Genomic DNA, 12,811 nt, shown 5'->3' with positions numbered 1-12,811 from the left:
ACTTAATGACCATTACCAAGACTGTATATTCAATATAAGCGCTGTATACAAAATAATAATCCTTAGTTTTGGGCCATACAGTTAATGTTGTTTTTTGTGGATGAAGTTTACAGTGATGTAGAAGTTTTTTGCATTGAACGTTGGGCAGAAAACAGAAAACAAAAAACACAACTGTAAGTTGTGTCTAATATTTTGGTTACCTCGATTAGTTACGTATCACTAATATTAAGAACCTCTTAATCCAGTACAGTTGTATACCACTAAAAACCTCAGACACAAAAATGAACCCTCTGATTACTCAGTCTACACTTGATATCCATCCATCCATTTTGTTAGCTGCTTATCCTCACGTGGGTCACAGAAGTACTGGAACCTATTCCAACTGTCACCGGGCAGGAGGCGGGTTACACCCTGAACAAGTTGCCAGGCAATCGCAGAGCACATGGAGACAGACAACAGTGTCTTGCTTACAATCACCCCTAGAGGCAATTTAGAGTGTCCAATAAATGTTTTATGTTTTTGGGATGTGGGAGGAAACCGGAGTGCCCGCGCAAAACCCAAGCAGGCACGGGGGGAATGTCCAAATTCCACACAGGCGGGGCCGGGATCGAACCTGGGTCCTCAGAACTGTGAGCCCAACACTTTACAACTGATTCACCGTAGCTACACTTGATGTGTATCTTTAAAATAATTTTGTGGTTTGAATGCCATAAAATACCCAATGTGGACTTTAGAACCAGATGGTCTCAGTAGAGTCATGTTCCATTCAATTGCCCTGGTATTATAATGCAAGCCATGAAAAAGAAGATGGAACTCCGAAAAACACCTGCTTAAGTTTAATGTAGTCTTGCCATAGTGGTCCTTCCAATATAAGAGATATCAAAAAAATTTAGCCTTTTCTTCCCTTTTCAGTTTGATTCTGAGCAGTGCCTATTACATAATGTGAATTATGGGATGTAGAGCATGCTATGAGCCTCTCCTCTTTTATGTCTTTCTTCCTTTGTGACGAGTGTGAGCCCTTATGACTTCAGTAGCTGCAATATTCTGCTTAGTTCATTTATTTTATTGAGTTGCGTCAGAGCTACGCAGGGTTCTCCAGGTGTTGCTAGCCTTCAAAATCCATCTGCTAACCTCTGAGAGAATTTCTTCAAGTCTAAAAAAATTTTGTGGCCGGTGAATAACAGAATGGATGAGGTGGAGAAAAGCAGTCATGAGAACGGGAACGTTGACAATGTTGAGCAAGAGCACAATCCACTCAGGGTGAGTTTGTCTAACTAAAAATGAAAATCACTAGAAAGCGCCGACTACAAAGATACTTGAGATTTGAATAATAGTCAGAGAGGTACAGCACGTCTTTTGTGTATTGCACTGTCGTCAACACTGCCTGATGCAAATAGCAAGATTGCTAAGTAACAAACGGAGCAGCTGAAATATCTTTTGACACGCTACAATATTATTGGTTGCCGTGGATTTATCGTCTGCCATATGTTGCCGAGATTTCTTGTGAGAGGAACGCAGCTGACAGGTTTATTTGGATTACATTCAAATTTGTGTTTGGAGCTGTAATTGACTGCCAACTCACCATTGGCAACAAAGTATAAATCCTGCTGCCATTTCTCTCCAAGTATATTACATTCTGTACAAGGGAAAACATATATTTTGAGCTTCATTTGAACAGCGGATGGAAGCACAATATAGTGTTGGATTGCTAAATTGGAGTAAATGTTGAAAAAAAATTCTGCGTTTTAGAGTACATACACATTACTGACAGTAGTATCATAAATAATAGGATGCCAAGGGGGTGCAATGCGGTTTTCTGCAACCTTGCACTTCTTGGTTCTTGGTTTATTAAGGCCCGTGCACAGACTAAAGCCCCCACTTGCTCAGTTGTTTGGTCATTGTCACTCATTTCTCTTAAGAAATAACTATTTTGATATAAGCATTTTTCACAAAAGCTTGGTATGTTTTTGTTGACCTGTTGCTGTGAAATAAATGTTCAGTATTGGTTGAGGGTGTTATTTTATTTGACCCTTATTGAACCCGTTAAGGAATTTGATAACAGTTTCTCATTTATACAATTACAAGTCACCAAACAAAATCTTACTTGCCAATGAAAATGCACTGTAGCTCCCTTCACTTTGGCACTTCGCAAACAGGTGTGGAATCACATGTGCCTCTGTCTACACACGCCCTGAACAGCGAGCCTTTGTTGTTTTTTATGCTGGATATATGGTATATTATACTTTCTCTATTTATGAAGATAGAATAATAGTCCGGAAGGAGGTTGCTAAAGAGTGGACGTGGGTGAGAATGATAGCAAGAATGTGGATATTTTAAGACCATTTTAACATACTCAGCATAGACACATAAGGCGTGTGTACATTTTGGCAACAAGCTTTGGTTTTCATTCGTATAAAACAATATTTGATAGTTTATGTGAAGTTTTTTGCAATGTTACGAAAACAAATAATCAAATTAGCTGTGGTTTCTTAGTCGTGAATGAAGATGAAGGATTTTCTGCTACTATTCATGTTGAAAATTCAGCCTAATTTTGTGCACAGAAATCAATGTAAATCACTGGAAAATGTGTGACTGAAACAAGATGTAATTTTGGTGGACCTCCACTAAAGTCACGATTTCTGGTTCTGTGAAATGGAAATGGCGGCGTGGTGGTGCAGCTCTAAAGGGTTGGCCTCACAGTTCTGTGGTCCCGGGTTCAATCTCAGACCCTCCTGTGTGGAGTTTGCATGTTCTCCCTGTGCCAGCGTGGGTTTCCTCCGGGCACTCCGGTTTCCTCCCACATCCCCAAAAATACTAAACGTTAATTGGACACTCTAAATTGTCCCTAGGTGTGGTTGTGAGTGGGGCTGTTTGTCTCTATGTGCCCTGCGTTTGACTGGCAACCAGTTAAGAGTGTACCCCGCCTCCTGTCCGTTGATAGCTGGGATAGGCTCCAGCACTCCCTGTGACTCTTGTGAGGATAAGCACCTAAGAAAATGGATTGATGGATGCGTGGATGAAATGGAAAGAAAATGGCAGCCAGGTTTCTGGATTTAGAAACATACCTTGAGTGTAATTATATTGGGTCAAGGCAGCGTGCGTGCCATTTTATCTCACTTGCTGAAAACCACAAGATGTATTTCTAGCGTGAGTGAAATCTTATGTGCCTTTTAATTGGCTGTATTCCATAACAGTCCGATTCTGTCATATTTTGAACGGTGGCAAAACCAGTGGCTGACTGGCCACTAGCCAGTGGGGGATTGGCCCCTTCTGAAAATAGTCGCCAAACTTCGTACACTGCACAACAGTTTTAGTCGGGTTCAGTCATATTGCTTGGTGTGCGGCAGCCTTAAAAATGCATACAGAAAGATTGGTTCATTCTTTCTCGGCCCATCTAGTCGTTTCTGGAACTTTCTCGTGCTGACACTCATTGCTCCTTGCGTCATCTCCTGGGGTGTGCAAACATGACTCCACATTGGGGTGTGAAGCATCCTGTTCCTCCTTGCAGTTGTGCCGTTCAATGGCACCAACATTTTCCCCTCAACAAAACAAGACTGTTTGCAAAAAAATGCTGCCCATTAAGGGTGAAACAGCAACCTCCCCGTGGCCATACCATCGCAATCTGGTGGCAACAATCCAAGAGTGCTGCTGACATTTTCTGCTCCCACTCATGGAAGTCACCGTGCCAAGGTGCACAGTAACAAACGCAGATACTCTGCTCCAAAGAATATCATGGCCCAAAACATCCAAAACGGCCATTGGATAAACATGAAACAATGAAAAGGTTGGTATAAAAGTATAAATTAAAAGAGGGACATGAGCAGGGCCCACCCAATTATACACCTACAAACAGTAGATGGCTATCTCCTTCATGACTGAATGTTATTAAGTTAGACAGATGAATGACTGAGAAATCAAATAATGTCTTTTTCTGTGAATGAACATTTACACTCTTATTCATATGTCATTGCCTTTCAGGCACAGCAGCATAATCACTGTGATACTACAGAGGAAGTTTGCCACACGTCCCAACAAAATGGCCTCGTCTTTGATGAGAGCTCTGCTCAAGCAGATGGATCTGCTGCCCTGAGGGAGCAGCAGAAGGGGGAGTGCCACCACAAAGCTCAGGAACAGAAGGATAGACGGGAGATGGAACAAAAGCTTGTGGAAAAGGAACAAGAGATAAATTGCCTCCGCAACACTTTGGCTGACGTTGAAACCCTCACCGTGTTCGTCAGCAAGTCGTGGATGGATGCTTACGAACAGCTTACCAAAAGATTTGAAGATGACGCCAACAACATGGCGGCAGCCATAAATGCGGAGTGGCACAAGTGGTGGGTCTACAGAGAGCAGGAGACTGCCGAACAGTTTCAGACGCAGCGGGAGAACATGCAGTGGCACATGGATGACATGGCGGTCCATTTCAACACTGAGCTAGAGAGCATGCGGAGGCACAATATAGAAATGTCTGCGTACTTCAGAAGTGAAATGGAGAGCCTCCAACAGCACACGATCGAGGTCATTCAAGAAAAGGATGAATTGATTGCAAAATTGCGACGTGAAAATTACATCCTTGTAGCAGAGAATGGGGAAAAGATGCAGTCCTGCAGATTTAAATGTGAAACTCCAGAGGAGCAACAAAATATAAATGCTTTGGAGGATTCATTAAAAGTTAACCAAGAGACGACGGCAGCATCTGTTAATGCGGCTGAAGTGGCGGGTAGTTATTCAAACCATGATGCACAATGAAGCACATCGAGTACATCAGTTCGATCCGGACTTGTTTTCTCATAGTTTGACATGTATTTGCATGGTTCTTATCCAAAGGGTGATCAAACGAGATGCTGCTTACAAAGGAGAGGGAACATAAGGAACTGGGACCTGGTAATGGAATAGTAATGTCCCCAATGGGACAGGGCATACGGGTAAATGGACAGCAAGTGCATTTAACGAGGCCTGTAAAGCATTTATCAGCAAAAAGTGTTTGTAAATTTAGCAACAGTGTAAAAAAAAAATTGCTAATGCACAGAAGAGACATATGCAGGCCAACAAGTACCTCAGGCAAAAATGTACAAGAAATGGCTCTGAAAGCAATGGGCCAGATTTCCCCGGCTATTGTCCAGATTCAGGTGCTGCACACCAGCCAGTGCAAGTTGCGGATGTGCAACACTATCCTTACCCTGACCTGATTTGAGAAGAGATGGAATGAAATGACCAAAATAAGTAGAGCTTCCAGTCAAGATTTCGAAAAGATTTTTAAGAGCTCCAAGTCCAATCGCCAAACCCTTGCAAAAAACAAATCTCCCCTTTTGCTTTGTTTTAAGGTCATTACTGTATATTAATGCCTCACAACGTTTGAATACACTCTCCAAAAGGGAATAACCGTGGACAGACGTGATCATTATCATGCATTATTCATCGAAATTGTATTGTTGCTCCCTTTTCTGGTCTATTTAAAGGGGGTCTTCCCTTGATGTGGACACTAACCTCGTAAAGAAGCAAGTGATTGATACCAGGATGGAAGTGCTTTTGTAACCTTGCCACTTGACTTCAACATATTGGAAATGTATCCTTACCTCGGTGGTTGCCAGAGTTCAATAATCATCCACATAACTGTCTTGAAAACTATTATGAATGACAAATTACTATAGTGTGGTTTTAAGTCTTCAATTTATCTGTACGCTATCCAGTTCTTAACTTTCAAGCTTTAAATGTGATCAATCCTAGTTTACGCTATTGCAATCACATCATTCGCATGCTAGTTTGTGCTCTCTGACATTTATTTTGTTAGACATTTTACATGACAGTAGCTGATTACAAAAGCAGAACTCACAATGAAATGTGTGATACAGGAATAACGTTATCGGAATAAGTTTGAAAAAAAAGAAAAAAATACAAATGTAGGTGACCTTAACAGAAGAGCGTCAGTTTGTTTTCTCTGTTCATTGGAGAGGTATTCATATTTTCTGACAGAGAAGACCTAAAGCAAACCCATCAGAATGAAGTTCAAGTATTTGTAGAAAAGCATACAAAAACTGGAACATTCACATAATTGTAATTCTATACATTCTTTTGGACTGACTAAGTGGGTACACACACAATCCAAGCAAATAAAATGCTAACAGACTCAACAAAGTCAAACTCTTTATTTCATTATTTAACATTTATTTTTTTTATTTAGTATTTATTTTCAAATCAATGATGACACAACGTTTATCTGGCATTAGCATGTGCTAACTAAGCAGGAGCAACGTCGATGGTACTCGCATGGCAATTAATCGGCTCATTTGTTTTCTACTTATGGCCCACCGCTACACATGCTTATTACATTCATTAAATTTGCCAATTGCATTTTTTACCCTGGGGGTTGGTAGGTTGCTTTGATTGGTTGGTTGGGTTTAGAACTTTTTGTACAACTCTTGAGTGGTCGCTATATTGCTGCTCATTGGAACAAACATTTGAATGGATTACATTCATTAATTTGGCAATTGGAGTTTTTACCCTTTGGAGGTTGGGGTGGGGCTGGCGTTGGTTGGTTTCAGAATGTTTGTAGAATTTTTTTTTGGGGGGGTGTTCTACGATAAAGACGACAGCGGCGTAGGTGCTATGTGAAGTTGTGAGGAACGTTGAGTAGGTCATCAGAGAATGTGACTCAAACGGAACAATCACGAGAGATGAACTCTGCAGCATTCTCTGCGCAGCAACTTTATTCGACGACTGTGTGGCAAGCTCTGCAGAGGTGCTTACAAGGGACAATGCGAAGGTCAAGTGCTGGAATGGGGCATTGCGAAATGCATGACTGCACAAGTATAGAGTGGCGTTAAGAGTATCAAATACTTACAGAAGCACATTTTTTAAATCATTTTGTATTAGTAGCTCTTTATGATGCCTATTTTTAATTTGATATACAACCTAGCATCGGATTTTCATTTGCTTTTGTGACAGTTTGGCTTGAATTTTAAATTATTGACTCTTATACATGAGGGATATACGTAATATGCATAGTGCAGATTCTGTATGTGTTGAGTCATCATTACCGTCCTCACCAACAATTATTGACAACAGATTTAGATTAAACCTGGCGGAAAACAAGATTGGACGCATCCATAGCAACATCCAAATCAAACGGCGTAACACTTACGGTTGACAAGCATTATGCTTCAAAGTTTCATCATGAAACTAGCAAAATTACACATGTCACATTGCAACATAAAGTAAAGAAAATGTAGACTTAGGTCCCGTTCTACAAGTAGGGTCCTTTCTCGTGGATGTTTTTACAATAGCTTGAGTATATGAGGACATTAACTGCAATCTAGCCATATCTAGGCAGATCCTTTCTTAAGCTCCCATCAGAAACAATCAAAGGGGATTCTACTGTGTTTGAATTTTCCATCATTTAGCAGTTGCACCACTGCATAGTCAAAGCACCTCCAATGGCTCCTGCTCCTGCGGTTGCTGAGCCACCCATGATTGATGCCCCCTGCACTTTTCCTGTCACAGGCACTACTCTTCTAGCAACCAGCGTGAGCCCTTTCAAAAACACTTGCTTTTTTTTTGTTCTCAAACACCCGCTAATCCTCTCAACATTTAGACACTGCCTGCCACACAGACACAAGTCCACTGACAACAACACTGGGCAAATCAGGACAGTCAACTGTTGGAAATCAGGCAACGAAGGAAAAACACTTGATATGCAGGCATCTGCTTTGTAGCTTATCTCTACTGCTCAACTGTGCAGAGCAATTGCTGCTTGGCTGGCCCAGTGAGCACCCCCATCCCCAACCCATCTTCCACATCCTCATTCACTTCTACTCATTTTGGCCCGAGCCACTTTTCCCCCCATCTTCAAAGGACATTATTGGAATTATTTCCAATCATGTCAATTGTAATTCAATGGGATGATTTTCCCTCAAATCCAAAATTGAGTCTTTCTAGTACTATTGAGGTACACTGCACCAAGCATGAAAAAAGCTCTTTTGATTAAAGGAGAAAATAAATGAGCACTTAAACTACTCTAAATCATTGCTGAAATTAATGCTTATTAATATGCATTCTACAGGACCAACTGAAAATCATTCAAGGTGCTTTTAGTTCATGCGTGGTGTGCTTTGTTTAGTCCAGAAGACGAATTGAGTTAAAAATAAAAAATAATCTTCTGATAGTCTGAATAGCCAAAATGATTAAACTGAAATTAATTGGAGGATTGAGTCGTGCACGTTTATTTTAAGGGAAAGGGACTGTAAATCTTGATTACGTTTTACATTCTGGGTGGGTGGCGGACAGTAATTCAAAAATAAATGTCTACCACTTGGCCACTGTGCCGCCGAGGGAGACCATAAAATTGTTTTTCTTTGTTATACAGTTTTACTCCTCCCTCCCCTCACATTTCCAATTCATAAAACAAACTTTTCACATAACCTTTAGCGCCGCTTCTCAAATGATTGGGAGTTAACATTCTTCAATAGCAATGAGGCAGGATGACACCACTTCTCCAAATATGTAACAAGGTGTGTTGGCTTCAAGCTACTAGTTGCTCCCAATTGACATTTAGCCTACTGTAAAATCTCTTAATCCATTCATGGGCAGCGTCCCATTTTTGGGACATGATGATTTTCACGCATTATATCCTTCACTATATCAAAATATTTAAGTGTTTTAATCTGAAGCCATAATTTGGTATCAGGAGAGGATAACTCATCGGTCAAAGTTAGCACGGAGTTATTTCCCTTTCTTTCCTGACCCAACATTGCTGCCTCAAGTACACATGGAGCGTTTTCCAAGAGAGGAAAGGGAGAAAGGTCAGTATGCAACCAAGTTTGTCATCAAAATGCTAATCCTTCAGCATTATTAATGTGTAAGTGTTGTTCTAGAAAAAGGATTAATAAACATATCTCTAGTATGTACGACTTCACAGAACTGATAACATACCCGTCCCGTTTTGGGACGCTGCCCGTGAGAGGGTACATCTTTTTTGCCCTTTGTTTTATGTGTTCAACGAAAAACAAGTGTTATTTCCTTGATTGTGGCCCGTTAGGAGACTTTTAACTCAATAAGGCAAAAAATTGCCACCCTGCCCATAAATGGGTTAAATGTGGTGTATTCAAAACCAAAATGTTTAACCTAAACAAGCTCAGCTGGTTAAGTGTTTACAGTCCTGAGGACCCGGGTTCCATCCCGGCCCCCGCCTGTGTGGAGTTTGCATGTGTGTGGGTGCAAACCCTGTATGGGTTTCCTCCGGGCACTCCGGTTTCCTCACACAATCCAAAAACATGCAACATTAATTGGACACTAAATTGCCCATAGGTGTGATTGTGAGTGCGGCTGTTTGTCTCGATGCGCCCAGTGTTTGGCTGGCAACCAGTTCAGGGTGTACCCCGCCTCCTGCATGTTGACAGCTGGGATAGGCTCCAGCACTCCCTGCGACCCTCGTGAGGATAAGCGAAGAAGAAAATGGCTGGATGATTCTATTAATTATATACCTTCAACCACTGCTAGTTTCTATCCCTAAAAATATCCTCAAGTCTTAGCGTCTATAAATTCTTAGTTTGTATTAAGAGCGTTTAAAATAACCAAGCTTCCCATATGCTGTGCTTGATTTTGTTGTACTTTGTAATTTTAGAAGTCACACCAACTGTGCCTTTTATGGTATCTGCTTTCATCCTACGAGAGCAGTTTTATGATCCACGACACAGGTCGTACTTGTGCTGACACTTTGATTTGCAACCATGCCCGACGATTACAAAACCTTTCACAGTGAAATGGGATCCAACCGATTTGTCGCATAAAGATGTGACTCAAAAGGGAAATCTTGCTTGGCGTAATTAACGCTTAATGAGATGGATGAAAAGTTTGCTTTGCCACTGGGCGTTGTTTTCTGATGTTTTATTATTTGCTGAAACACATCCAACATTTGCTCTCGTGTTTGATGGTAACATGACTAGAAAGCCTTTCATCCCTTTGCACATGGAGAATATCAGAAATGGTAGCAAGAGTGCTGAGGCGTGATGGGGCTCAGCCAGTCCCTCCAATGGGATGTTGAAATATTCAAACATTTCCCAAAGCATGAAAGATGGGGAATACTTAGAATAGGTGTGAATTTCTTTCTTTTTTTTCCCTTCAGGAGCATTTAATCATCTCATAAAAAGGCGGACCTCTGAGAGCGCTGCAGGGCTTGTCTTCACATTCATCAAGTTACCTGACACTGTCTTACGTATAAAATAAAACATGTTTAATCAGGAACAAGACTTAAAATCATCACCCACTTGTTCATCGTGGTCATATTTGACAGAATTGATGTTATTTGGCAGCAGGGTAGAAAATAAGCTATTTGTGTGACATTTCTTTGAAACGACTGCAAAAATATAGTTGACATGGAAACAAAAAAATCTGCAACAAGGGACGTGGGGCACTTCATTAAGAATACCAGCATGATCTCATGAAATCCATTACAAGAGCTATTTAAAAAAAATAAAACTGTTATTGAAAGGTATTCAGGAATGTTTATTATTCTGAATTTTCCAGAGCAAGTTGATACACATGATCTTATAAACTATAATATATTTTATTTAGATGTGGTGAAGCAGCATGTAGCTTAAGTTGCAATGTAATAGCATGTTAATACAGTGGTTATAAAACTTTTACACGCCACTGTTCTTTTCTAATACTCTGTTGCATTCGGGTCAAAATAAATTTGAAAAGTGTTTACAAAACAATTAAGGTGATCGATAACCTGTACAACTCACTTCAAAGATTTATGTATTTTAGAGAGAGTAAATAACAGTAAACAATGAAGTTACACCATGTTCAGAATTAATCCATTAAAGTCAAACTCGCGTTAAACTGGGGTTTGCATACACTGACTATCATTTTAAGTTCCTCTGATAAATCTCCGATAAAAATCTGATGTTCTATTAGGCTATTCATGACTTTCCTGACAAGCCCTTAGCTCCCTCTTGCCATGTTTTTTTGCATAGAAAACGGTGCCACAAAAATCATACTTCATAATTTTGCTTCCAACTTTCCACCTACCGACATTCTATCGTACAACCTCGGAATATTTTATAGTAGGAAGGCTTATTCTGTGCCAGTGCAGAGCAGACAAGTGCAACTTGTCAGCTACTTCCAGTTCACAGCCACCCAATAATTTTTATATCTTTGACACACATGGTGGTGCTGACATCGATCATGCACCCCTGCAGCAGCGATCAGGTTGCTAGCATGCGGCCTATGTTTGGTTCGTTCAATGTCACGAGGGCGGACAGCTGTATCCGTGGCATCAGCATCATGTATGTAGCACTATGTATTCCCTCCGTAGTTCTCACATCGGGTTCTATGAAGAAAGTGCAAGATCGGCCCAAGTCCTAAATTTTGTAACGACAGAATTATTTTAACAACAAACAACAGTTAGTAGCCTATATATTATATGACTTGTAAAAAAAAACTTCATGAATTCCTGCGGACTTTGAACAAAAAAAATGGTGTGCTGAAAGCAGGGACACTAACCACCAGGATTTGTGAATAAGCCAATCAGTGATGACACATTTGGCACTGGTGTCATAAAAGATGAGAGCAGTCCAACAGTGTGTGTGATTGGTAATTGCTGTATTGTGACCGCCCGCATGCTACCTCCACTTTGACACACATTCATCAGCTATCATAGGTCAGTGACGCCACTGACTGTCACTCTTCAATCTTGCATCGCATCTTGATGCAAAATCTTGCATTGCATCTTGATGCAAAGGGGGCAATAAAAACTTTGACATTTTTATTCAAGGATGGATCTACATCTAAAACTGTACTACTATGAAATGTTTACTACTTTTGCCAGCGACCCGCCGCTTTCTTCCTCAACCCCCATTGCTTGGCTTAATAAGGAAACGATACGCTCACTCCTGCAGCTCGTTCTTACTCAACCACTGCCAATTTTCCTCCTGTGTTCCGAGATAGCATCTGTTATTAAGCAAATGAGTTGCCGCTCCACAGCTTCAGCCATCAGATTGCTGTGATTGAAGCTTAATGACAGGACTGCGCCATAGGATATAGGACCAAGGGGGAAACCATGCATGACACCTGCACGTGTTTTGTGCATAGGGTCTCGATTCATGTGTGCACCAGATGTTTCATGCAAAGCTTCTGCCAAGTAGAGGTGCAATTATAGAACTCCCATTGCGAATTGCAGATACTAAATGCCTTAATCTCATCATGTCTGACTTTTTATAAATTACATTAATACACTCAGTCAATTTGTTTGGAAACTTGAGTCCTCTTGCTTGTACAGTATACACATTATGGATGAAATTCAGACCTGGATGGCTTTCTACGCACACGCCAGTCTTTGTGCTGGTCCTAACAACAAGGGTTAAAATCTGACAAATCAATTTGGAATTGATTTTTGACTGTCAAGTCGTTTGTTGGTCATCCATGGTCTATGTTATTAAATATTTCTCAGTTTGGCCTCTTATTTTTTATCAATCCATCTATCAACTGCATTTGATTGTGGTACTCTTTATATGTCTATTTAGGCGTTTTTTTTTTTGGTTGGTTTTTTTTAGATTGACAGCATTTGAAGAGCTCTTTAGCCTAACTTGATAGATGCTGCTCTTTGTCTCAAGCGTGTCAAACATGAAAAGAAGGTTGAGGGGTGGGTGGGTGAAGTGTGGAAGGGGGGCAGCCTGAATCCTTAAAGTAAGGCAGTGCCAACAGACATTGTGCTTGGCTTTTTGCCTGGTTCCATGAGAAGATTTTTTCATTTGGAGCTGCTTTATCCGCTCCACAGGGGGGGATTGAGTTTTTTCTTCTTACGCCAGAAAAT

General features: G+C 40.7%; 1 protein-coding gene across 1 annotated transcript; it reads left to right on the top strand.

Annotated features, from left to right (window-relative positions):
• The first annotated feature begins 1,041 nt into the window (after positions 1-1,041).
• Positions 1,042-9,151, top strand: LOC133493003 (uncharacterized). The gene is made up of 2 exons (XM_061805901.1): positions 1,042-1,260; positions 3,979-9,151. Exons 1-2 carry the CDS (start codon positions 1,186-1,188, stop codon positions 4,747-4,749), a joined length of 846 nt encoding a protein of 281 aa, XP_061661885.1. The 5' UTR covers positions 1,042-1,185; the 3' UTR covers positions 4,750-9,151.
• The last annotated feature ends 3,660 nt before the right edge of the window (positions 9,152-12,811 follow it).

Source organism: Syngnathoides biaculeatus, chromosome 19 (assembly GCF_019802595.1).
Source record: "Syngnathoides biaculeatus isolate LvHL_M chromosome 19, ASM1980259v1, whole genome shotgun sequence".
Lineage (NCBI taxonomy): Eukaryota > Metazoa > Chordata > Actinopteri > Syngnathiformes > Syngnathidae > Syngnathoides > Syngnathoides biaculeatus.
The sequence above is the reverse complement of the archived record's forward strand: the minus strand, read 5'-3'. Positions and strand labels throughout refer to the sequence as shown.

Coding starts and splice junctions, on each gene's coding strand:
- LOC133493003 (XM_061805901.1), top strand. CDS start 1,186: ATGGATGAGGTGGAGAAAAGCAGTCATGAGAACGGGAACGTTGACAAT. Junction 1,261..3,978: donor AAGAGCACAATCCACTCAGG/GTGAGTTTGTCT, acceptor ATTGCCTTTCAG/GCACAGCAGCATAATCACTG.